The 27,226-nt window shown below is 34.9% G+C and overlaps 1 protein-coding gene across 1 annotated transcript; it reads right to left on the bottom strand.

The window, feature by feature from the left end:
* Positions 1-13,867: 13,867 nt before the first annotated feature.
* Positions 13,868-14,821, bottom strand: LOC120584254 (olfactory receptor 6N2-like). Its single transcript, XM_039839929.1, has one exon. It carries the CDS (start codon positions 14,819-14,821, stop codon positions 13,868-13,870), a length of 954 nt encoding a protein of 317 aa, XP_039695863.1.
* Between the last annotated feature and the right edge of the window lie 12,405 nt (positions 14,822-27,226).

The raw sequence follows: 27,226 nt of genomic DNA on the forward strand, positions 1-27,226 counted from the left end.
GCACCTGTTGTTTTTTTCATGCAGTTTACTGTTTTGGGTCTTATATTTAGGTATTTGATCTCTTTTGAGTTAATTTTAGTGTACGGTGCCAGATAGCAGTCTAGTTTCATTCTTTTGCATGTGTTTTTCCAATTTTCCCAGCACCATTTATTGAAAAGGCTTTTTTTCTCTACTGTATATTTTTGGCTCTTTTGTCAAAAATTATTTGCCTATATATATAGGGGTTTATTTCTGGACTCTCAATTCTGTTCCACTGGTCTGTGTGTCTGTTTTTCTGCCAATAAGCTGTTTTGAATATTGTATATATATTTTGAATATTGTATGATATATATACAATATTGTATATACATATTGTATATATATTTTGAATATTGTATGATATATATATACAATATAGATATAGATATATATATAGATATATATATAGATATATCTCTCTATATATGATATATATTTATATATATTTTAAATGCCATTGTGATTCTAATGGGGAGTGCATTAAATCTATATATTGCTTTGGGTAATATGACCATTTTAACTATGTTAATTAGTCCAATCCATGAACATGGAATATCTTTTAATTTGTGTGTCTTCAATTTCTTTTAATAATATCTTACAGTTTTCAGTGTATAGGTCCTTCACATGCTTTGTTAGGTTTATACCTAAGAAGTTTATCCTTTTTTTTGCAATTGCAAAATGAAATTTTTAAATTTATTTTTCTGAAAATTTATTCTTGGTGTATAGAAATGCCATGGACTTTTACACATTGATTTTGTATCCTTCATCTTTACTATATGTGTTTATTGTTTCTAACAGTTTTTCAGTGGAGTCTTTAGGATTTTCTATATAGAGAATCATGTCATCTACAGAAAGTGACAATTTGACTTCTTCATTCCGTTTTGAAGCCTTTTATTTTATCTCCTGCCTGATTGCTCTAGCAAGGACTTTCAATACTGTATTGAATAAGGGTAGTAAAAGTGGGCATGCTTCTTTTTCCTGATTTTAGAAGGAAAGCTTTCAGTTTTTCACCATGAAGTATGATATTAGCTAAGAGTTTGTCATATATACCTTTTTTTATGTTGAGGTACTTTCCTTCTACACCCATTTTATTAAATGTTTTAATTATAAATGGATGCTATACCTTGTCAAAAGCATTTTCTGCATTTACTGATATAATCATATGGTTTTTATCCTTTATTTTGTTTATGTGGTATATAACATTAATAGATTTGCATATGTTAAATCATCTTTGTGCCCTGGAATGAACCTCATTTGATTGTGATTTCAATGTATTACATTTGATTTGCTAGTACTTTGTTTAAGATTTTGCATTTGTATTCATCAGAGATATTGGTCTATAGTTTAATTTTTGCTTGTTATCTTTACCAGGTTTTGTATCAGGGTAATATTGGTCCCATAAAATAAGTTAGAAAGTACTGCCTCTTCTTCAATTTTGTGAAGGAATTTGAGAACAGGTATTAAATCATCTATGAATGTTTGGTAGAATTCACTATCAAAGCCATCTGGTCCTTTTGGGGAGATTTTTGATGATTGTTTCAATTTCCTTATTGTTGATTGATCTACTTAGATTTTTTAGGTATTTTTTGTGATTCAGTAGAGAAAGGTTTTATATTTCTAAGAACTTGTCCATTTATCCTAGGTTATTAAATTTGGTGGCATATAATATTTTATAGTATACTGGTATGACACTTTGTATTTCTGTGGTATCTGTCATAACTTTTCCTCTTTCATTTCTGATTTTGTTTATTTGTGTCTTTTCTATTTTTCCCTTAGTCAGTCTAGGCAGAAGTTTGTCAATTTTATTGATCTTTTCAAAGAACCATTTATTCGTTGCATTAATTTTACTGATATGATACTTTTTATTTCTGTGGTATCTGTCATAACTTTTCCTCTTTCATTTCTGATGTTGTTTATTTGTGTCTTTTCTATTTTTCCCTTAGTCAGTCTAGGCAGAAGTTTGTCAATTTTATTGATCTTTTCAAAGAACCAGTTATTCATTGCATTAATTTTATCTATTGTCCTTTGATTCTCAGTTTCATTTAATTCTCTAATTTTTATTTTCTTCTTTCTGGTGACTTTGGGCTTCATTTATTCTTTTTTTCCTAGTTTTTAAAAATATAATGTAAGGTTGTTTATTTGGGGTTCATTTTTATTTCTGGAGATAGACCTGTAATGATATGAACTTTCCTCTTATTGCCACTTTTGCTGTATCCAAAAGTTTTAATATATTGTATTTTCATTCTCATTTGTTTCTATGTATCTCTTAGTCTTTTCTTTTATTTCTTCTCTGACCCAGTTATTCTTCAGTAGCACATTGTTTAATCTCTACATATTTGTGCTTCTTCCTGCTTTGTATATTTTTGGTGTTCCATGTTTGAGAGAATACATACTGATAAATGTTATGTTTTCTTGATTGTATTGTTCCCTTGAATATTATGAAATATCCATTTTTTTCTTTTGTTACTTTAAAAAAATTTTTTTTTTATCGAAGTCTGTTTTGTCAGGTATAAGTACACTATGCGCACTTACTCTGGATACCATTTGCTTGGAGAATCATTTTCCATTCTTAAGAGTCTATATTTCTTTTTGTAGCTGTGAAGTATTTTTTTAAGGCAGCATATTTTTTTGGCTCTATTGAAATATAATAGACAATTTGTCACTTATATTTACAATGTACAATTCAATGATTTTTTTCAGTTATAGTTAGCATACAATAATATACCATTTTCAGTTGTATAACATAGTGACCAATGATCCACATAACTTTCAAAGTGATCACCCCACTAAATCTAGTACCCTTCTTCCCCCTTATATATTTAGTATGACATTATTAACCATCTTCCCCATGCTACACTCTACATCTCCATGTCTAATCTACAACTATCTATTTGTACCTCTTAATCATCTTGCCTTTTTTTTTGCTGTCCCCGCAACCCTTCTCTCATCTAGTATACCTCTAAATATTCTCTATATATATGAGTTTATTTCTGCTTTTATCGTTTTGTTGATTTTGCTCTTTAGATTCCACATGTATGTGAAATCATGCGATATTTGTCTTTTTCTATCCGACTCATTTCATTCAATGCAATATCCTCTAAGTTCATCAAGGCAACAACTTTTTCCATCCCCTTCCTTTTAGTCTTTGAGCTTCTTTTAATCTGAAGTAAGTCTCTTGTATGCAGCATCTTGTTTTCTTATCCATTCAACCAATCTTTTGGTTGGAGCACTTAATTCTTTTCCATTTGAGGTACTTATTGGTAAGAATGTGCTTATTACTATTCTTTATTCCTGTTTTTGATACATGTTTTTTTTCTTCTTAAAGAAGTCTCTCCAACATTTTCTATAATACTGGCTTGGTGTTGATAAATTCTCTCAGCTCATTTTTGTCTGTCTTTCAACTCTAAATGATAGCTTTGCTGAATAAAGAATTCTATTAGCTGCCAGTCTTATGGGTGCTCCCCTGTAGATAACTAATTGCCTTTCTCTTGCTGCTTTTAAGATTATCTCTTTATATTTAACCCTTGGCATTTAAATGATGTGTCTTGGTGTGGGCCTCTTTGGGTTCATCTTTTTTGGTACTCTCTGAGCTTCCTGGGGTTGTTTGTCTATTCCTTTTACTATGTTAGAGAAGTTTTCCATCATTATTTCTTTAAATACCTCTTCAACATCTTGTTTTCCTTTCGGTACCCTATGACGTGACTTTTTTTTTTTTCATTTAATAGTGTCTCATAGACTCCTTAAATTATTATTATAGTCTTGGCTTCTTTTTTCTTGCCATTCTGAATTAGAGTCCTTGGTTTCCCATCCTCTATATAGGTCATTTGATCCTCTTTTTTATTCATTTATTCTATTTAATATACTTTTCATCTCAGATAATATGTTCTTCATTTCTGACTCGTTCTCTTTTATAATTTCCATTTTCATGTTTTTTATCTCTTTGTTAAAGTTCTTACTGAATTCATCTACACTTCCCCTAAGTTCATTGAGCATCTTTATAACCAGTGTTTTAAACTCTGCATATGTTAGGTTGCTTGACTCCATTATTTCTGGATCTTTGTTCTATTCTCTCATATGTTTCTGCTTCCTTGTTTTTTTTTTTCATTTTGGCTGCCTTTCTGTGTCTGTTTCTATGTACTAAACAAAGCCTTTAATTTTCTCGGTCTTGTTAATGTGGTTATGTGAGGTAGGTGTCCAGTGGCACAATCCTGAGAGAGATTTAGCTATAGGCCAACTTTAGCCCGAGGCAGTGCCCCTCCAGGGCCACCGTTAAGAATCAGCAAGCGATCCACAGATGCCTCAAATGGCCACGCCAGAACCCACAGTCACCTGCCAGCAGTGTGAGTCTAGGTGCTGCTCAGTAAGGGGTGCCTGACTTGCTGAGGACACACCTGGATGTGGCTTGGGTAGGGTTACAAGTTGGGGGAGGCAGAGTTTCAGAGAATTCTCTGAGTATAGTGACTTTTGTTATCCAGTTTGATGACATTTCCGCTATGGCAGCTCTGAATCCACACACTGGGGGATGGGGGTGGAGTGGGTGGGGGCTCAATAGAAGAACAATGGATATTGCCGGCACTTCTATACAAAGTCTTGCCTTCGTGTCTCAACCTGACAACTCACTGTCCCTCTAAGTCCCTGGTGCCCCCTGTGCAGCCAACCGGTGCAGGTGCTCAGAGTGAGCAGGTCTGTCACTGTGAATGGCTCTCTTAAGAGGTGTCTACAGCTGCTGGCTGCTGCTATGGCCTCTGTCTCACTCGGTCACTCAGGACCGGGCAGCCTCATGTCCTTGTCCCATCTTACCTCCTCCCATTGTAGGGTTATTTGTTATTTCCCTAGTTGTAGGGCTTGTTCATATAGATTCCAGAAGATTTTTTTTTTTTTTTTTTGCTGTTTGCTCCTTGTTTCTGTCACAGCTTTTATTTGGTCTCAAGAGGGATGAACAGAGCCTCTATCATCTATGTCATTTTTTCCTCTCCCCTCTGATTTTTTTAAATCTAATTTGCTACTCTGTGCCTCTTTATTGGTGAGTTTAGTTTATTTACATTTAGAGTAATAATTGATATATGAGAATTTTTTATATCCCTTCCATATTTTGTTTTCTGGTAGCTCAGTGTCTCCATTGTTTCTTTGCCCCTGTGTTTCTGTCTGCATTTTTGTTTGGTGATATTATATAATTTTTTGCCTGTTCCCTCTTTTTTATGTTACATGTGTTTTCTAGATTGTGTGTGTGTAAGTTAATGTAAAAGAAAGTTTCATATATACAGTAGTCCTTTCTTCTACATGCATCTTACATCCATTCCCATTTGTAAATGCAGACTTTTATTCCCTCTCTTTTTCTGTTTTTGTTGTCACAAATTATCCCTGCTTATGCTGTGAGTTCATTTCTGAGTTGCAGTAGCTAATGTTTTCTTTGTCACTTTTTTAAATGACAGAAAGCTCAAATTTGCAGTTTTAAAAAATTCACATGTACACAAGAAAAGTCAGATAGGCAGTTTAATGAACTCAGAAATAAAATTAATGATAAAAAATACATTACCAAAGAAATTGAAACTTAGAAAAACAACAAAATAGAAATTCTGGAGTTGAAGACCTCAATGAAAATGATGAAGAATGAAATAGTGAGCTTAGAAAATACAGCTGACCAGATGGAGAAAAGAATTAGTGATATCGAAGATGGAAATTCAGAAATAACACATGGGAAAAGAGAGTGAAAAGAAATAAAAAGAGTAAAAAAAAAAAGGTGGAAAAAGAAAACAAAAACAACACTCTACAAGAACTATCTGACTCCATCAGAAAGAGTAACATAAGAATAATAGGTATACCAGAGAAAGAAAGGGAAAAGGGAACAGAGAACCTATTCAAACAAATAGTTGATGAAAACTTCCCAAACCTATGAAAAATACTGAATCCTCAAATTCAAGAAACAAACAGAACAACTAATTATCTTACCCATAAAGCCTTATCCTGGACACATTATATTAAAATGGTCAAAAATTAATGACAAAGAAAGAATTCTAAAGGTAGCCAGGGAAAAGAAGATAGTAACCTATGAAGAAAATCCTATTAGATTATTGTCAGATTATAAAGCAGAAACTCTACAAACTAAGAGGAATAGGAAACAAATATTTAAACTATTGAGAGACTACCAGCCAGAAATAATATATCTAGCACAGTTATCCTTTAAACATGAAGGAGAAATGAAAATCTTTTCAGAGCTGAGGAAATTTTTCACCATAAGTCCTGCATTACAGAAAATACTACAGGGGTCATTCTACCTAAAACAAAAGATACAAAACTGTAAGTAAGATGACTAACAGGCAGACAGACATAGGAAATTGCAACTCTTCTTCCGAATAGGATTTTATACACTTAAGTATTATATACCTTTTTGGAGAAATGACTACTCAGATCTTCTATTAATTTTTTAATTGGATAATTTTTTATGGTATTAAGCTATATGAATTCTTATATATTTTGGATATTAATCTCTTATTGGATATATCATTTGCAAATATCTTCTTCCATTTAGTCAGTTCCTTCTTGTTTATTAATCATCTCCTTGCTGTGCAAAAACTTGTTTAGTTTGATATAATCCCACATGTTTTTTTTTAATTAAGTTTATTGGAGTAACATTCATTAATACAATTATATAATTTTCAGGTGTACATGATAAGTTGACACCTGTATATTCTATTGTATATTTACCACCCAAAGTTTAGTTTCCTTCAGCTAACATACATTTGATCCACTTTACCCATTTCACCCTCCCCCTAACCCCTTATATTTGACCCTCTTTTACCACATTTACCTTCCCAATTCTCCACCACGTCCTACCCTCTGGTAATCACTAGTCTATAGTCCATGTCCATGTGTCTCTGTTTGTTTGTCCTGTTCATGTGCTGCTTTTAAGTTTGTATAACACATACAAGTGCTATCATGTGATTTTCAACTTTTTCTGTGTGGCTTATTTCACTTAGCAAGATTATCTCAAGGTCCATTCATGTTGTCACAAATGGCAGTATCTCATCTCTTCTTATGGCTAAGTAATATTCCATTGTATATATGTTCCACAGCATCTTTATCCGATCATCTATTGTAGGACACTTTGGTTGCTTCCATGTCTTGGCCACCGTAAATAATGCTTCTATGAACATTAGTGTACAAATATCTTTTTGGATACAGATTTTCAGTCTTTGGGGATAAATATCCAGTAGAGAGATTGCTGGATCATATGGTAGATCAATTCTTAGTTTTCTGAGGAACCTCGATACTGTTTTCCACACTGGCTGTACCAATTTGCAGTCCCACTAGCAGCGTATGAGGGTTCCTTTTTCTCCGCATCATCTCCAACATTTATTATTGTCCTGCTGATTATAGCTATTCTAACAGGTGTAAGATGGTATCTCATTGTGGATTTGATTTGCATTTCCCCAATAGCTAGCAATATTGAGCTTCTTTTCAAATATTTGTTGGTCATTTGTACTTCCTCTAGGGAGAAGTGTCTGTTCAGGTCCTCTGCCCATTTTTTGATTGGATTATTATTTTTTTTTTTATTGTTATTAAGTTGTATGAGTTCTTTGTATATTTTGGATATTAGGACCTTATTGGAGTTGTTGCTTGAAAATATATTTTCCCAGTCAGATGGTTGTCTCTTTACCTTGTTGATGGTTTCTTTTTGCTGAGCAGAAGCTTTTTAGTTTGACGTAGTTCCATTCATCACTTGCTTTTACTTGCCTTGCCTTTGAAGTCAAATTCATAAAATTCTCTTTATGTTCAAGGTCCTTGAGTTTTGTTCCTAGGTTTTCTTCTATGCATTTTATTGTTTCAGATCTTATATTCAGGTCCTTAATCCATTTTGAGTTAATTTTGGTGTGTGGTGATAGACAACAGTCTAGTTTCATTCTTTCGCAAGTGGCTTTCCAGATTTCCCATCACCATTTATTGAAAAGGCTTTCCTTTCTCCACTGCATATTTTTTGCTTTTTGTTAAAATTATTTGCCCATATAAATATGGGTTTACTTCTGAACTCTGGATTTTATTCCACTGGTCCATGTGTCTGTTTTTCTGCCAATACCATGCTGTTTTGATTAATGTCGTTTAGTACTATAATTTAAAGTCGAACAGAGTGATGCCTCCAGCCTCGTTTTTCTCATAATGGCTTTGGCAATTCAGGGTCTTTTGTGCTTCTATACAAATCTGAAGATTTTTTATTCTATTTCTTTAAAAAGTGCTGATCAGATTTTGATACAAAATCAATGTTCAAAAATCCAGATTGCATTAAATCTGTATAATGCTTTAGGTAATTTGGTCATTTTAACTATGTTGATTCTTCTAATCCAAGAACACAAAATATCTTTCCATTTTTTTGTATATTCTTCGATTTCTTTTAATAGGGTCTTACAGTTTTCATTATATAGTTCATTCACGTTTCGTTAAATATATTCCTAGGCATTTTATTCTTTTTTGTTGCAATTGCAAAAGGAATTAATTTTTCCACTTCTTTTTCTAACAATTCATGATTAGAGTATAGAAATGCTTTGGATTTTTGAACATTGATTTTGTATCCAGAAACTTTACTGTATTTGCTTATTATTTCTAGTAGTGGTTTTATGAAGTCTGTAGGGCTTTTTATATAGAGAATCATGTCTTCCGCAAATAGTGACCGTTTAAATTTTTCATTTCCTCTTTGGATGTCTCTTATATTTTTCTCTTGCCTGATTGCACTCGCTAGGATCTCCAATGTTATATTGAATAACAGTGGCAATAGTGGACAGCCCTTTCTTGTCCCTGATCTTGGAGGAAAGGTTTTTAGTTTTTCACCATGAAGTATAATGTTGGCTGAGGGTTTGTCATAGATGGCTTTTATTATGTTAAAGTACTTTTCTTCTATACCAATTTTGTTAAGTGTTTTTATCATAAATGGATGCTGTATCTTGTCAAAGGCTTTTTCTGCAACTATTGATATGATCATATGTTTCTTATTTTTTAATTTGTTTATGTGGTGTATCACATTAATCGATTTGAGTATTTTGAACCATCCCTGTGCCTCTGTGATGAAGCCCACTTGATCGTGGTGTATAATCTTTTTAATATGTTGCTGTATTCACTTCACTAAATTTTTGCCTCTGTGCTCATCAGAGATATTGGTCTGTAGTTTTCTTTTTGTGTGTTATCTTTACCAGGTTTTGGTAACAGGATAATATGGTCCTTATAAAATGAGCTTGGAAGTATTGTCACCTCTTCAACTTTTTGGAAGAGTTTGAGGAGAATAGGTCTTAAATCTTCTTTGAATGTTTGGTAGAATTGCTTCACCAGTGAAGCAATCTGGTCCTGGACTTTTACTTTTTGGTAGTTTTTCATGATTGTTTCAATTTCCATACTGCTGATCAGCCTATTTAGATTTTCCAGTTCTTTTTGATTCAGTCTAGGAAGTTTGTATTGTTCAAAGTACCAGTCCATTTCTTCTAGGTTATTAAATTTGGAGTTATATACTTTTTCATAGTATTCTTGTATGATCCTTTGTATTTCTGCAATATCAATCATAATTTCCCCTCTTTCATCTCTGATTTTATTTGTGTCCTTTCTCTCTTTTTTTTTAGTGAGTCTAGCCAGGGGTTCGTCAATTTTATTAATCTTCTCAAAAAACCAGCTCTTTGTTGCATTTATTTTTTCTATTTTTTTTTTTGATTTATTTTATTTCTGTTCTAATTTTGATGATTTCTTTCCTTCTGCTGACTTTAGGCTTCATTTGTTCTTCCTTTTCTAGTTTTTTTAAGATGAAATGTTAGGTTGTTTATTTGGGCTCATTCTTATTTTTGGAGATAGGCCTGTAATAATATGACCTTTCCTCTTATGACCACTTTTGCCATGTCCAAAAGTATTAATATGTTTTACTATCATTATCTTTTGTTTCTGTATATCTCTTGATCTCTTTTTATTTCTTTTCAGATCTAGTTATTCATCAGTACCATGGTATTTAAACTCCATGTATTTGTGGTTCTTCCTGATTTCTTTCTGCATTTGATCTCTACTTTCAAAGCATTATGATCAGAGAATATGGTTGGTATGATTTCAACCCTCTTATACTTGTTTATGCTATCTCTGTGTTCTAGTATGTGGTTGATTCTTGAGAATGTTCCATGTGAAGTAGAGAAGAATGTATAAGTAGCCGTTTTGGGATGGAAGGCTCTGTAAATGTTAATTATTTCCAGTTAGTCTAATGTGTCATTTAAGAATGGTATTCTCTTATTGATTTTCTGTTTGAATAATCTTTCCATGTCCAACAGTGGGGTATTTAGGTCCCCTACTAAAATAGTGTTTTGGTCTGTTTCTCCCTTTAGTTCTGTTAGTAATTGCTTTACATATTTTGTGGCTCCCTAATTGGAAGTATAGATATTAATAAGTGTTATGTTTTCTTGGTCCATGATTCTTTTTATCATTATGAAGTGTCCCTCAGTATTTTCCTTTACCTTTTTTATTTTGAAGTCTATTTTGTCTGATATTAATACCACTACTTCCACGCTTCTCTGAATGACATATGCTTGAAATATCATTTTCCAACCATTCACTTTGAGTCTGTATTTGTCTTTGGAGCTGAGGTATGTCTCCTGGAGGCAGCATATGGTTGGGTTTTGTTTTTTGATCCATTCTGCCACTCTGTACCTTTTATTGGTAAGTTCAATCCTTTTGCATTTAGAGTGATTATTGAAATATGATATCTTCTTATAGCCATTTTATCTTTTGCTTTCTGATAGCTCAGTGTTTCCATTGCTTCCTTGTCCTTGTGCTTCTGTTTTCTTTATTTTGATTGGCTTTGTGGGTTTTCTCTCTGATCCTTCTTGTTTTATGTTATATACTTTGGTTCTGAATCTTTGTTGTGTGGTTACCATTATGAGTATGTAAAGGATCGTGATGTATATATAGTCATCCATTTTCTTCTGCATGTACCTTATCTCCATTCTCCTTTGCGAATTTGTATCTTTGAATCATCCCCTCTTTAGTCATTGTTATCTCAATTTGTTCCTATGTATACTGAATGTTCATTACTATCTTGCTAAAGTAATTCTCTTCTTATTATTTAAGCTTAATGGCCTGTTCTCTGTAAGGGTTACTCTCCTCTGCTTCTATTTGCCTGATAGTCACTCTACTCCTAATTATGTTTTTGTTATTGTTGTTGTTGTTATTTTGTTTTAGATTAGCTGACCCCTTTCAGTATTTCCTGTAGTGCAGGCCTCGTAGTGGAGAATTCTCTCAATTTTTGTATGTCTAGAAAGGTCTTTATTTCTCCTTCATATCTAAGAAGAGCTTAGCTGGATACATTATTCTAATTGGTATGTCATTTCACTTCATAGTTTAAATATTTGATTCCATTCCTTTCTGTCTTGTGCTGAGAAGACTGAGGAAAATCTAATGGGTTTTCTGCTATAAGTTACTGTTTTCTTCTCCCTGGCTGCACTGAGAATTCTGTTTTGTCATTGATTTTTGATAATTTTAATACAATATGTCTTGGTGAATGCCTTTTTGGGTCGAGATAATTCGGTGTTCTGTTGACTTCTTGAATTCCAAGCTCCAGCTTATTCCTTAGATTTGGGAAATTCTTGTCAACTATTTGTCTGAAAATGCTTTCTAGTCCCTGCTCATTTTCCTCGCCTTTGATATTGCCCATTATTCTTATGTCTCCTCTCTTGATGCTGTCAGCTGGTTCTTGAATTTCTCTTTCATTATTTTCATTCTTCAGTTTCTCTCTTGTTCTTTCTGATTTATTTCTAGATGTCTGTCTTCAATATTACTGATCCTTTCCTCCATTTGGTCGACTCTATTTCCCAAGCTTGTTATTTCATTTTTCAACTCTTGCCGTGTGTTCTTCATCTCCAGAAGTTATATTTGGTTCTTTTTAGGGTTTCAATCTCCTTGCTCTGCTCCTCTAGGTATTTCATCAATACCTGAAATTATTGATATCACTCATTGCAGAATTCACTGAGTTTTTTCAGAAATACCATCTTGAATTCTGTCATTTAAGTTCCATATTTCTATGTATGTAAGCTTATTTTCTAGAGATATTTCTCTTTTTTTCTGAGATGCCTTGTCACCTTGGTTGTTCATGGTGTTTAATGGATTATTTCTCTGCCTAGGCATTAATGAAAGTGTATTCTGCTTTTTTTTTTTTTTTTCAATCCAGAAAGATTTATTATATAAAGTTCTCCCTTTAGCCTGCTACAAAGAAGGCGCTTTTCTTTTGGTTTCCAGTAGATGGCATCTAAGCCTCTTGGATCCCTGCTTTATATAAAGCCTTAAAAATGTCTTTTTATTTTCTTATAGATGTTTAATCATGCTAGCTACCCTCAGTCTCAGTTTCTGGCAGTGTTAGTGACAATTTTGGTAGGGCTTGCTCAGATTCGCCTGGGACTACATGGTGATCAGTCTGGGAGAGTATGACAGTAGTAGCCCATATGTTTATTTTTATCTTTGTTGCCCTTGTTTAAGGCAACATATCAGAAAAAAATATTACTAAGCACAATTCCAGGGAGTTTACTTCCTATGTTTTCTTTTAGAAGTTTTGTTTTCAGGTCTTTAAAGTCTTTGATCCACTTGAGTTTATTTTTGTATGTGGTGTAATAAAGTGGTTTTACTTCATTTTTTTTTTTTGCATGTATCTATCCCATTTTTCCAATATCACTTATTGATGAGACTGCCTTTACCCCATTGTAGAGTCTTCCTTTCTTCATCATGGGTAAATTGGCTGTGTAAGCAAAAATTTTATTTTGGGGCTCTTTATTATATTGCATCAATCTATATATCTGATTTTATCCCAGTATCATGCTGATTATTGTAGTCTTGTAGTTTAGTTTGATATCAGGTAGAGTGATATTTCCCACTTTTCTTTCTTAAAATTGCTTTTTGGCTATTCAAGACTTTTGTGGTTCTATGTAGATTTTAGGATTAGTTCTAATACTCAGAAGAATACCATTGATATTTTAATAAGGATTGCATGAAATATGTATATTAAATTAAATAGTAAAAACTTTTTAATATTAATTGTTCCAATTCATGAGCAAGATATATCTTTCCGTTTATTTGTATCTCCTTCAATTTTTTTTCTCCAATGTCTTATACCTTTCAGAGTATAGGTCTTTCATTTCTTTTATTAAATGTATTTCTTGCTATTTTATGTTTTTTAATGCAATTGTAAATGGGATTATTTTTTTAATTTCCCCTTCTATTGTTCATTATTCATGTATAAAAATGCAACATATTTTTGTATATTGATTCGGTATTCTGTGATTTTACTGAATTATTTATTAGTTCTAATAATTTTTTGGTGGAGTCTTCAGAATTTTTTGTATATAATATCATGTCATCTGCAAATAATGAGAGTTTTACATCTTCCTTTCCAATGTGGATGGCTATAATTTTTTTTCTAATCATACAGCTGAGGCTAGGTCTTTTGTATGCTTTTTTTTAAAGAATGAATATACTACTGTCACCATATATTTGATCCCCTTTGTGGAAGGAAATTTAACTTTGGGTGGTGATCACACAAGGTAATGTACATATGGTGTATTATAAAACTGCACACTTGAAAACTAATTTTATTAACAATGTCACTCAAATAAATTTAATAAAATTATAATAATAATGGAGATACTAGTGTATTATTAAGTGTAGAAAACACTAATAAAATAAAGAATGGAAAGCAAAGATTTACAAAACAAAATAAAAAAAAATAAAGTCTTTGAAAGATAAGACTTGAGATCCATTGCATGTGTGACTATTTAAGGTCAGGACAAAAACGGTACATAGAACATTTATGAGATCAACAATGAAGTCAAGGAAGGATGTTGGTAGGAGGTCAATGGTGAGTTGCACTAACTCTCTTCCCTTTCTGGAAGATGATTCTCTTAATGGACTTAATGAGTTCCTTGTTACGGAGACTGTAGATAATTGGGTTGACTAGTGGTGTTAATACAGAGTAGATTACAGCAAGTGTCCGATCAATGGTCAGTGAATAGCTCTTCTTTAACCGCACATACATGAAGATAATGCTCCCAAAGAAGATGAGGATCACAATGAGATGTGAGCCACATGTAGAAAAGGCTTTCTTTCTTCCTGCTGTTGTTTTCATTTTCAGTATGGTCCAAATGATTCTTCCATAAGAAACTATAATAAAAAGGAAGGTAATAAGGATAATAAAGGCATTGATGGTAAAGTCCACCAGGACATTAGTGGTTGTGCCTTTGCAGGCCAGGGTCAGCAGAGGTGGAAAGTCACAGAAGATGTGTTCAATTTCATTGTAGCCACAGAAAAGGAGCTGGGAGACCAGGATGACTTCAGAAATGGGACACAGGAAACCACAAGTCCAACAACCAGCAGCTATCTTCACACAGAGTGTTGGGGTCATAATTGCAGGGTAGTGGAGGGGCCGGCAGATAGCCAGGTATCGGTCATAGGCCATGGCTGTAAGAAGGCAGCATTCAGAGGCTCCTAGGGAGTGGAAGAAGTAGGTCTGAAGGAGGCATCCTGCAAAAGATATGGTCTTCTTCTCACTGAGAAGATTAGCTAGCATCTTGGGGATTATGGTAGCTGTATACCAGAGCTCCAAGAAGGAGAGAATACTGATAAAATGGTACATGGGTGTGTGTAGGGCTACATCTAATCGTATGACTAAGAAGATGAGCATGTTGCCACAGACAGTGAACAGGTATGCCACCAACAACAGGACAAAAAGCCAGCCTGTGACAGGTCCTCCTTCAGGGAAACCAAGGAGCACAAATTCAACCAAGCTTGAATGATTGTGTTTTTTCATGAGAGGCTGAGATGGAGAAGGTAAGGAGAAAAATATAAATTTAGATGAATGCCAAATCTAACTCCAAACTTTATTTCTCTCTTTTTGTTTTTTAATTTAAAGTTAGCACTTGAATTACTACTGCTGCTGTTACTACTATTTGTACTATTCTAAAACTAATAATAGCTGACTTATTAGCGCTCACTAAGCATCAAGCATTTTTACAAGTGTTTTGCATTCAATAGTTTACTTATTTTTTACACAACGAATGAAATCTATTGCCATATCTATTTTAAAGATGATAAAGTTCAGGAATGAAAAAAAAAATTATGAAACTTTTCTATTTCAAATAGATACCATGTCACAGAAACAAAATTTGAACTTATATATGCTAACTCCATTCTGTTTATCTCTATACTATGTGGCCTTCTCCAAACATTCTATCTCCCCTCTCCAATCATAGTTTTTCTTTCAGTTAAATCTCAAAGAGTAAATTTTGTATATGAGATTAATGCAGCGGTAAGTCTTTTCTTATTTTTCAGTTCATTTATATGCACTTGTCAGTATAAGGAGTATAAAATTCAACAAGGTGAAAGTTAAGCTACCAAGAAGCTTACAACATCCTAGGGAAGCAGACACATCAGTCAGTCATCTCAAGGTAGTCTGTGAAGTAAAGGGAACTGCAGAGTGCTAAGATAGGGGCTCATTTCTCAGATCAGAATGACTGAAAAAGACTTCTAGGAGGAGGAAGCTTCTGATCTGAGTTTTCCCAGAAGAATAGGAGTTAGTTAAATAAAAGGAAAAGAAGCATTTCAGACAAAAGCAGACCCCGAGCTAAAAGCAGCCTGAATTAGGGCAACATATGCTCTCCTGTATAATAAGATAACTGGGAAAGCTCATCCAATGATTTGGGACCTTGTCCCAGAAGGCATAGGGAGCCACTGAGAAAAAAATATTATATAGACAAATCGCATGATCAGATTTAAATTTTAAAAATATCACTGATATTTAACTATTTTAACCTCAAGCTCAGAGATGAAGGTGTGACTTTGCCTTGTGAGTGTTTCTGATAGAAAAATGAGTAGAGTGGTTAACACATTTGCTGAGAGAATGCAGACTAAAAAACAAACCTGATAAAGTAGCAATATACATAAAGCCTGCATTTTCAGAAAAGCAACTATATAAGTATAGGTTAGAAATATAACTGGCTTGGTAATGTTTCATGGAAAAAATATTGCACATTATCGTGTTCTTAAACACATTGTGAAGAAGATGTAAAAAAAGAAAAAGAGAGAGAGAAGAAACCATCTCAACAAAAACATAAAAAATGTGACTTTAAATGTATAAAAATGGTAGCCAGTCTTAGTCATGCCATACCATGTGTAGATCACACTGCATTTGAAGAGGACTGTCCAAATTTTAGCCACCAAACTGACAAACCGCAGTCTCTCGCTTATTTTTGTAATCCTAATGCTTAGCATAATGGCTGTCACTGTAAAGGTATTCGATAAAAACTAATTGTGAGAGAGGAGTGGAGGCATCTGAAAGTAAAAATAGATCCAAAGGAAAGGGCTGCAGAAATAACCGACTCGGCTGGTTAAAACTGCTCTCTCTTCCTCTATTCTGCCCTATGCTCTTCAGTTAACATGTTTTCCACAGCTGCATCCCCCACCTCAATGATTCTCCGGCCCCTTCCCTATCTCTGTAGCTGTATAAGAATGTCAAGACTGTGGAAATGTTTGCTGTGTTATAGCGAGAGCTCAGCCTTTGGATAAGGACCCCTCTGAGTGGCTCAGACATCAATGAATGCTGCTCCGTGTCTATAAGCCTAGGAGTGCCATCTCTTTGTTCAAGAATCCAATAAAGGTGCTGGTAAGACCAAGGGTCTGGAAATTCCTCCCCTGCAGTCCTCCACCAAAGCTACCTGTTCTCACTCTGAGTAAGGAGGAATATGTAAAACCTCATACAAAGGAATCACGGGGCCCTTGCATGGACACTGTACACTGTGAGGGTATATAAGCTGTAAGAAATCTAACCAAAGGGAGATCGTGCTTTGGGTCTGTTGAATGCCCCATACTCTCTGCCAGCATTAAATTCTCCTTCCTCTAACAAAGTTGTCTGAGAGTCTGAATTCCTCCATTGGGTGTCGCTTCCTGCAACAATTGTTTAATCAAACTAATTAATTTAACACCTAGTTTTATAATTAGTAGACCCCCTCTTAATACTTTCCCTTTACTACATACTATTCACCCAAATCCAATCATTGCTCTCAAATGCAAATGACCTGCAGTAAAAATAAACTTTTGGGTTTGATATTTTAACATGCTAAAATGATTTTAAAAATTAGGGTTTAAGGCATTCTTCTTGAATCTTCTCTATTCTAAAGAGACTGTATACTTAACTCTCTGATTACAGGAGACACATGTTAAAACAGGAATCTTTGCTTGATTACAATTCTGGCATTTACAATTACAATTGGCATTACAATTCCTAACCATTTGTTTCTGACTTACCTCCCAGCACTTCTTCTCCATTTGGCAACAGCTTCTCATCTTTCAAAATTAGGTTCAATGTCAGCTCTTTAGTGAAGCCTTTCCCAACTCTCCTTGAAAAAGTTACTTATTTCTTCTATGTCCTTCTAACATAGGGAAGAGGCATGAGAATTAAAATGTTAATCAAGCCACAATCAGAGACTGCAACATACTGATTAGCCCTGCAGTCAGGCCAGGAGGACACCTCAGAACAAAGAAAGGTTTCTGCTAGGATTGCTAAAAACCCATTCTCCACACCTGTGAAGGGGAAACAGGAACCAAGAGTCATTCCCTATGGCTAAAACCATGGGGAACCTATGTATTAGAGGCTAGGAACTGCCAGCAGGCGTTTCACTCTACGTATTGTTACCTTTTCATGCTAAAATACTTTTCTCCTTCCCCTCCCTCACTGTATGTCCATATCAAAGGAAATGGAAACTAAAGAATGATATATAAACTGAATTTTTTGAACACTCAGGGTCCCTCTCAGTGCTTTTTCTCTGTTTCTCACTGTCTATCTCACCGTCCGCCTCACTGTCTGACTCTGAGAGGAGACCACACTAGTGGTATTATCTCTTTTCTAATAAAATATCCTTTTGACTCTAACTTTGGTGTGTATGTTGAATTCTTTTTACACTCTCCTCCAAAGGACTCTCTTTTTCTCTCAGTGCAGGGCTTGCTCTCCCTCCAACTTGGGGAAATTTGCTCTGTCTTGCATCAGTATCAGTATCCCAAGATCAATATCTCTAAATGAATTTAGTATCTCAAATTTTGTCCTGCCTTCTTTCTCTAATGCTATTGAAGAAATCATCATTACTCTCACTCACTCAGAGAAATCAAATTAAAAAAATTGTTTTGATCATCTTTTGTGTGTAGGTAGCTGTTATTGATGATGTTTTATCTTTCTGCAAATTAACTTTTCTGAAACCAATTGTATGTGTAGACCAAGTAAGGTCTTGCAAACATGGAATGATGTCAGGAGCATCCTGAAAACCTCTAGATCTTTAATTCTTACATCACCAATATGGGTACTAGATTGACTGGGACAAACATATAAATGTCTAATCACTATGTTGTAAACCTGAAACTAATATATTGTATGCCAACTGTAATTAAAAAATAAAAAAAATATTTTAAAAAGTATCCTCCATTAGAGAATCTGTGTATGACCCTCTCTAGGTGAAATCTTTTAAATACAGCTGCTACTGGTTGATACAATAACTCATTAGATCTTTAGAGTCACAGCTCCTATGTCAAGAATAACATCCTCAGAAACCTTTACTTTCTGCCATCCATGTAAGCACATAGCTAGTCTCTGGCAGCAAAACAGGGCAATTTCCTATCTCTCAACATTTTCAAAGCAGGTGTTAGCCAAACTCTTGAAGAGTTAATTTAAGTATCAAATGGGGATGATGATGGAAAGGATGGCCTTTAAAGTCTCTTTCAATCTGATACTCTATAATCCTCAAAACTGGACATTCTAAGTGCAAGTTATTTCAGTCACCTTTCCACTGAATCTACTCTTTGACTTCAAATCCCTTATTATAGCACCCATCTTTCAGATCCCCAATTACTATAGCCAGAGTAGCCCCAGATCACTTACCAGCCACTGGACATCATTCAGTACCTGCTTTTGTCTTGTCTGGCTCAGATATATGTGCAAAATTGAGTCTGGATCTCGGAGCCTTTCCTCTTCTTCAATGAGTCCTATCTTTACAGGGCATAGTCCCCAGAGATAACCCTGACTATTTCAGGCCATTAGGGGCACAGACACAGGAGAGATCCTTTATCTCCGAGGCAGGTAAGAATTTGGCTGAGACTAGGCTCCTGGGAGAGCACTTGGATAGAGACTAATTTTGCCTTCTTCCGAGTGGGCTCAGAGAAGCCCAAAATGCTTGCTATATGATCACCCCTTCCTCAACACCCAACACTGTCCCCATCTCCATTGACTTTTAATCCAGACTCAGACTCTGGCTCTAAAAATACAACCCTAAACCCTCCAAATACTCTTTTCATAAACACGTGCACTCTTACATTTCCTCGTCTCATTTCATGAATCCAAAGATGCTTTGTATTTCTTTTTAATTGCTTTTGATGTCATTTTGCTTTTCCAGCCCAACTTTGTTCTTCCTTTGAGAAGCCTCTGGATAGGAGCTGTCTGTTCTGGAAAAAAGCATGAATTTAGAGCCTCAGAAGGCTTCATTTCAATCCCGGCTCTAATGTAGGGAGGAGTCAAGAGAATTAAAAATGTTAGATCAAGCTATATTCTGAGACTACACAGTATGTTGATCAGCCTTGCAGCAAGGGCAGGAGGATACCTGGCAGTACAAAGGAAGATTTTTACTGGGATTGCTAACAATCCATTTCCCCACAGCTGTGCAAGTGGAAACGAGAACAACAGATTCCTTAAGTGACTCCCCTACACTAAATAAAATCATTCATTCCCTATGGCTAAAACCATGGGGAACCTATGTATTAGAGGCTAGGAACTGCCAGCAGGCCTTTCACTATTATTCTTACTTTTCATGCTACATATTTTTCTCCTTTCTTACTGTATATCCATACCATAGGAAATGGGTTAAAATCTTTTCAACTATAACTCACAGGAACTAAGAAATATATAAACTGAATTCTGGAACACTCACACCACCACACCAGCATTCCCCACTCCCTACCCCAGCCCCAATTTCACCCACACACACACACACACTATCTTTCCAAGTCTCTCTTCTTGATCCCTCTCACTCTCTGTCTCCTCTCTGTCTGTGGAGTGTTATCTCTTTTCTAATAAACTTTCATTTTGACTCTAACTTTGGTTTGTGTGTTGAATTCTTTCTACACTCTCCGCCAAAGGATCTTCTTCTCTCAGTGCAAGGCTTGATCTCCCCCAACCAACTCAGGGAAATTTGCCCTGTCTTGCATCAGCTCCAATAAAATCCCCACTTACTGAGACTTTGCTGGGTAACTCATATCATTCTAAGCATAATGAATGTATCAAATAATATTTTTACCAGAGAGTGGGGATCCTCTCCTGGCACGTTGTCCAGGTTCTTGATGTCTCAAACAAAGAATTGAGCAAGACATCAAAATACAGTAGAAAAGAAGTTTTATTAGAAAGAAGAGTGGGCTTGAGCAAGAGAAACGTGGCTCAAAAGGCCTAGTAACAAATACTTCAGGTTTTTTATCCCTTTTTGCTATGAGTGGTCACTTAGGGTGGGCTTCCTTGATTGACAATTAAGATTAACAGGACTCAGTGATTCATCATTTTGCTTTCTGTGCATGTTTGTTCCCAGAATTCAGCATGTTATAATGATATTAATGAACTTCCAGGCATATGCATCATATTTTAATGATGATATAATGAGACTCAGGTGAGTTGAAGGTCACTGGGGTCTTCTTTGCTCTGGTGTGAGTGACTGGCTTAAACTGGTACCTAAATTTCTGCCTACTGGTTTCTTTGCGTGAGTTAAAAAAGTGCCTTCTGGCTTGCTTAATTGTGGGCAGATTAGTGCGAACTACTTCTAAGATAGGATGACCTCAGTCAGTGTCTTTGCAGGCAGACCCAAAACCCCAACTAACTTTCCTGCCTACCTCTTTTCTAAGAGCCATGAACCCCCTTTTTATTAGTATGGATGGTGAGGGACAGGAGGTTTCTTCTTCTGTATCTGTTTCCTGCTGCGAATGGCCATAGTCCCTGCCTACAGGGGTTTCATAGAGCTCTTTCCCTTTCTGATTTAGTCAGGGTGCAGTCTTGGGTTTTCTGCTGAAGTGCCACCTCAGTCTCTAGACAAAGAAAAGAAAATACAAACTCGTTATTTAAATCATACATCTATTAATTTCTATTAGTGATTTGCCTATTAACTGAGTAAAGGGAAACAGGCTTGGTTAATATGTTTCTTAAAGAGTAAAAAGACCTTTGGCCTAAAGTCCCCTCCCCCTCAGACTCTAAGGGCCCTGCCTGGCTTAACATCATTTCTGTTTAACAATGAGTTGATGACCCTTGTCAATAGCCAGAGGATTTGAGTGCCAGGGCAATTATCACGATTTGAGGGAGTGGGCCTTTTTTCCAAAGAAAGGAGGGAAGAAAACTTAACTAAGGTTACTAAAAAGATGAACTCTACAAGAGATGTCCTATTTTATTTCCCTGCTAAGAGATGAAGAATTTTACAAGTGATGTCTCGTCTCAATATAATCCTCACAATTGCTCTATGAAGTTGGTACAATTGTTATTCCCACTTTAGGTTCGAGGAAACTGAGGCACAGAGAGTAATAATGTGCTCAAGATCACACAGCTAGTAAGCGCCAATGTCAGGATTATGAACCAAAGCACTCTGACCCCAGAATCTGTGCTTATCACTTCTAAGCTCCGCTGTCTCCAGAAGTGTTATAATGGTTGTGTGGTAGGAGTTATACTAGTCCTCCACCCCAAAGCAGCCAAAATGAAAAAGAGCCTTGACTTAGCTGTCAGATCTGACACAATAGTGAGGCAATGATAGGGAAATTCCTCAACATAGGCAGGCACAGAAGGACAGCTGGCGTGACCTAGAATTCACCTCTTCTTCATTACATGGTCATCACAATAAATTTATATTTCAGTTTTGACCCACCCCCCCATGGGCAAACCAGTGCATTATGGTTGTACACATGCTCAGAAGGATATATAAGAAACCTGTCTGTCAATCAAAGCTTGTAGGGGAAGGAAGGACTACGGTAAAAAGAGGAGGACCAAAGCCTTGCAGGCGGAACAAAAGAGCCTAAAGCAGGGGGCTTTAGGGGCTGACTTCTCTTGGCAGCCCGTTATCTTTTCAGAGAGTATACTTTATCTTTGAGGTTGACCAGTGCTGGCAGCCTACTCTCCCACCTGAGACATATACTTTTGCTTTCAATAAAACTAGTTTGATTACAAACTGCTGGGCATCTGCCTTCAATTCTTTGTCAGCCAGATGCCAAGCACCAAGGTCCAGGAGTTCCAGGACTCCCTAACCTAGTAACAGTTGAAGGAATGTAACCAAGGTCACATAGCCACAAATGGTGCCTGTTTCAAGATCTGTCCTCCTGACCACCACTCACTACCTATATTCCATTAAGTATTCATTTATCTCTTTGAATCTGTATTTTCTCAAATGTGGGTTGCTTGGGTTAAGTGAGATGAAATACAAAAATATGTGTTTAGTTCTAAACACATATTTCTGTTTTACTTAGTATGTAGAGTAAAAATTTGTTAATTAAACTCTTCCCAATAACTGTAATACATCTCAGTAAGTTAATGTTGCACAGCTTTGTTTTCTTCACCCTTAAAGAGGGCATATTTGGCTTGCTTTGAGAATTAATGACATGGTAATGCTTACCTGCCAAAGAACAGAAACTCATCTATAGTTTAACAAAATTGATGTTGGGGGCGGGCGGCAGGTGGGGGGGGACTCATCAAAAGTAACTTCTAATCATAAATTCCTAACTAGGCAGGTCATAGTGGGTAGTCACACCTCAGGCCCATAACTTTCACCAGTAAAAGGTTTATCTTTGCCTTAAGCAAGCCCCATCTATTGTTTTTGTGCATCTAGGTTAACACACTTTTGAAAAAATGTCATTTTTTTAGATCCCTCAAGGGAGCACATAAGCTTGTTATTAGAATGTTTATGTTCCCATAATTAACAGCCTATGTTCTCATGGCAATAGCTAAACAGTAATTTCCAACAAGTAATAAATTTTAAGCAGTAATCTTCCTAAGCAAATAATAAATTTTAAGCAGTAATCTTCCTAAGCAAATAATAAATTTTAAGCAGTAATCTTCCTAAGCAAATAATAAATTTTAAGCAGTAATCTTCCAGCCAACACATTATGTATTTACATATATATTTCTCTCTCTTTTTATTAAATGTATTGGGTGATATTGGTTAATTAAATTACGTAGGTTAAAAATGTATAATTTACTAATATGTCATATGCATATTTCATTGTGTGTTTACCACCCAAAGTTAAATTTCCTTTCATCACCAAGTATTTGACCCCATTTACTCCTATCTGTCTCTCCCCTCCACGCTTCCCTCTGGTAACCACTAATCCACTATTGGGGTTTACGAGTCTCTGTGTTTGTTTCTTTCAGATTTATATCCCACATATGGGTAAAATAATATGATTTTTAACTCTTTCTGTCTGAATTATTTCCCTTAGCATGATTATTTCAAGATTGCCTCTTTGTCTTGTTGATGGTTTCTTTTGCTGTGCAGAATCTTTTTAGTTTGATATAGTCCCATTCATTATTTTTTTGTTTTGTTTTTGGTTTTACTTCCCTTGCCTTAGAGTCAAATTCATAAAAATCCTCTCTGAATCCAAGGTCCATGAGTTTAGTACCTATGTTTTCTTCTATGCAATTTACTGTTTCAGTTCTTATATTTAGGTCTTTGATCCATTTTGAGTTAAGTTTAGCGTATGTTGATAGACAGCGGTCTACCTTTATTCTTTTGCATGTGGCTTTCCAATTTTCCCAGTATCGTTTATTGAAGAGACTTTCCTTTCTCCATTGAAGAGACTTTCCTTTCTCCATTGTATGTTTTTGGCTTTATTGTCAAAAATTATTTGCCCATCTATTTGAGAAAAAGAGGTATGGAATCATCTTGAATGTTTGCTAGAATTCACTGGTAAAACCATCTGGTCCTAGACTTTTACTTTTTGGTATGTTTTTGATGATTAATTCAATTTCCTTACTGTTGATTGGTTTAGATTTTCCAGTTCTTTATGATTTAATCTAGGAAGATATTATATTTCTAAGGACTTGTTCATTTCTTCTAGGTCATTAAATTTGGTGTCATGTAATTTTTCATAGTATTCTTGTATGATCCTCTGTATTTCAGTGATAACTGTCATGACTTCTCTTTCATTCCTGATTTTGTTTATTTGAGTCCTTTCTCTTTTTCTTTACTGAGTCTAGCCAAAGTTTTGTCAATTTTATTAATCTTCTCAAAGAACCAGGTCTTTGTTACATTTATTTTTGCTATGTCTTCTTGTTCTCAGTTTTAGTTAATTCTGCTCTAATTTAATTATTTCCTTCCTTCTGCTGACTTTCAGCATCATTTGTTCTTCCTTTTTTTTATTTTTTTAAGCGATAATGTGAGATTGTTTATTTGGGCTCATTCTTATTTCTTGAGATAGGCCTGTAATGATATAAACTTTTCTATTGTCAGTTTTTGCTGTATCCCCATAGTTTCGATATGTTGTACTTTCATTCATACTTGTTTTCATTTATTTCTTGATTTCTCTTTTTATTTCCTCTCTGACTTGGTCATTCTTCAGTAGCATTTTGTTTAATTGCCACATATTTGTGGTTCTTCCTGCTCTCTTTTTACAGTTGATTTCCAGTTTCAAAGCATTATGGCTGGAGAATATGCATTGTGTGATTTTAATCTTCTAAATTTGTTGAGGCTAATTTTGTGTTCCAACATGTGGTCTATCCTCAAGAATGTTTCATGTGTACTAGAGAAGAATATATAAACTATTATTTTGAGATGAAAGGCTGTATAATGTTTATTATGTGCAATTGTTCTACTGTATCACATAAGGATATTATTTCCTTAATAATGTTCTGTTTGGATGATCGGTCCATATCCGTCAGTGTGGTGTTTAGTTCCCCTACTATGATTGTGTTTTTTTCAGTTTTTCCCTTTAGTTCTGTTAGTAGATGCTTTATATATTTTGGCACTCCCTGATAGGGAGGATACATATTAATAAGTGTTAGATCTTCTTGATGTATTGTCCCCTTATCATTATAAAGTGTCCATCACTGCCTCTCATTACCTTTTTATTTTGAAGTCTATTTCATCAGATATAAGAACGACTACATTCGCTTTTCTCTGGATACCATTTGCTTGGAGTATCATTTTCCACCCTTTCACTTTGAGTCTATATTTGTCTTGCAGCTGCGATGGGTCTCTTGAAAGAAGCATATGGTTGGAATTTGTTTGTTGATCCATTCTGCAACTCTGTGGCTTTTTATTGGTAAATTCATTCCATTTACATTTAGGGTGATTACTGAAATATGAGGTTTTCCTATGATCATTTTATCTTTTGTTTTTTGGTAGCTCGGTGTTTCAATTGTTTCTTTGTTCTTGTGTTTCTTCTGTTATTTTTATTTGGTGCTGTTTTGTGGATTTTTTTCTCTGTTCCCTCAAATTTTTTGTTTTTGTTTTTGTTTTTGGCTGTCTCAGCTCTGGATTTATGGAGTGCGATTACCATTAAGTTTATGTATAATTTTATACACACACACACACACACACACACAGAGTCCATTTTTTTTCTGCATGCATGCACCTAATCTTCATTTTCCTTTGAGGATTTGGATCTTTACTCCCTTCCCTTTTCTGTTTTTCTTGTCTTAAATTATCATTATATATGCTGAACATTCATTTCTAAGTTGCAGTAGCTGTTTTCTTTTTCTCCCTTTAGTATTATTATTATTATTATTATTATTATTATTATTATTATTGCCTTTAGCCATTATCTAATGTTTAAGCTTATACTTTGTTCTTTATAAGAGTTGTGCTTTTCTGCTTCTATCTGCCTGTTAGTTATCTTACTCACAGTTTTGTATTTTTTGTCATTTTGTTTCAGTATTTCCTGTAATGCAGGCCTTCTGGTGGAAAATTCCCTCAGCTTTTGTATGTCTGGAAAGGTCTTTATTTCTTTATCATATTTAAAGAAGAGCTTTGCTGAATATATTATTCTTGGCTGATTCTTTCTTTCAATAGTCTGAATATTTGGTTTCACTCCGTCTTTGCTTGTAAGGTTTGTGCTGAGTAGTTTGATAATAGTTTAATGGGTTTTCCATTGTAAGTTACTGTCATATTTTTTCTGGCTGCCTTGAGAATTCTTTTTTAGTCATTAATATTTGACAATTTTAATATAATGTGTCTTGGAGAAGGCCTTTTAGGGTTGAGATAATTGGGTGTTCTATTTGTTTATTAGATTCAGAGATCCAGCTCTTTCCATAGATTTGGGTAATTCTTGCTGACTATTTGTTTGAATATACTCTGTTCTCTTCTCCCTCTCTTTTCCTCCCAGTATACCCTTTATTCTTATGTCGCTTTTCCTGATAGTATCAGATAGTTCTTGTGAAGTTCATTTATTTATTTTTTTATTCCCATGTCCCTCTCTTCTACCTTTTGTGTCATTACCAGATTTCTATCTTCAATAGCATCAATTCTTTTCTCTATGTGGTCAGCTCTATTTCCTAAGCTAGCTATTTCATTCTTCAACTTTTTAAGAGTGTTCTTCATCTCCAGAATTTCTATTTGGTTCTTTTCTAGGGTTTCAATCTCCTTGTCAAAGTATTCATTTTGTTTGTTTATTTTGTTTCTAATTTCCTGGAATTGTTGGTCTGAATTTTTTGCATCTTGTTGAGTTTTTTTCAGAAGTGCATTTCTGAATTCTTTATCATTTAAATAGCATATTTTTATGTCTTTAAGCTTATTTCCTAGAGGTTTTTTACTTTCTTTCTGAGCTGCCTTGTCATCCAGGATGTTCATGGTATTGGATGGACTATTTCTCCACCCAGGCATTTATACTCTTCTTTTGTTTCAAAAAAATTATTATTAGAGTGATCTTTCTTTAGCAGGTTGATAAGAAGAGGTTTTTGCTTCATTTTCCAGTAGATGACACCCAAGCTTCCTGCACTTCCCAGGACCTCTGAATCTCTGCTCTGTGTGGGAAAATGCCTTTTATTCCCTTGAGAAGTATGTGTCTCTTTTCTGACCAGGTTGCCTCAGTCTCAGGGCTCAATCCATGAGAGAATGTGAAAGGCAATGGGATTCAAACCTCTGAAGAGCTCCTGAAATCTCAATACTGCCACAAGAGCCAGATGCCATCCTGTTTTGTTTGGTTTTTTTTTTTAAATTTTATTCTT

The sequence above is a fragment of the Pteropus medius genome, unplaced genomic scaffold (assembly GCF_902729225.1).
Source record: "Pteropus medius unplaced genomic scaffold, Ma_sr-lr_union100, whole genome shotgun sequence".
Taxonomy (NCBI): Eukaryota; Metazoa; Chordata; class Mammalia; order Chiroptera; family Pteropodidae; genus Pteropus; species Pteropus medius.

Excerpts from the sequence above, each read along its gene's own strand:
- LOC120584254 (XM_039839929.1), bottom strand. The coding sequence starts at position 14,821 with ATGAAAAAACACAATCATTCAAGCTTGGTTGAATTTGTGCTCCTTGGT.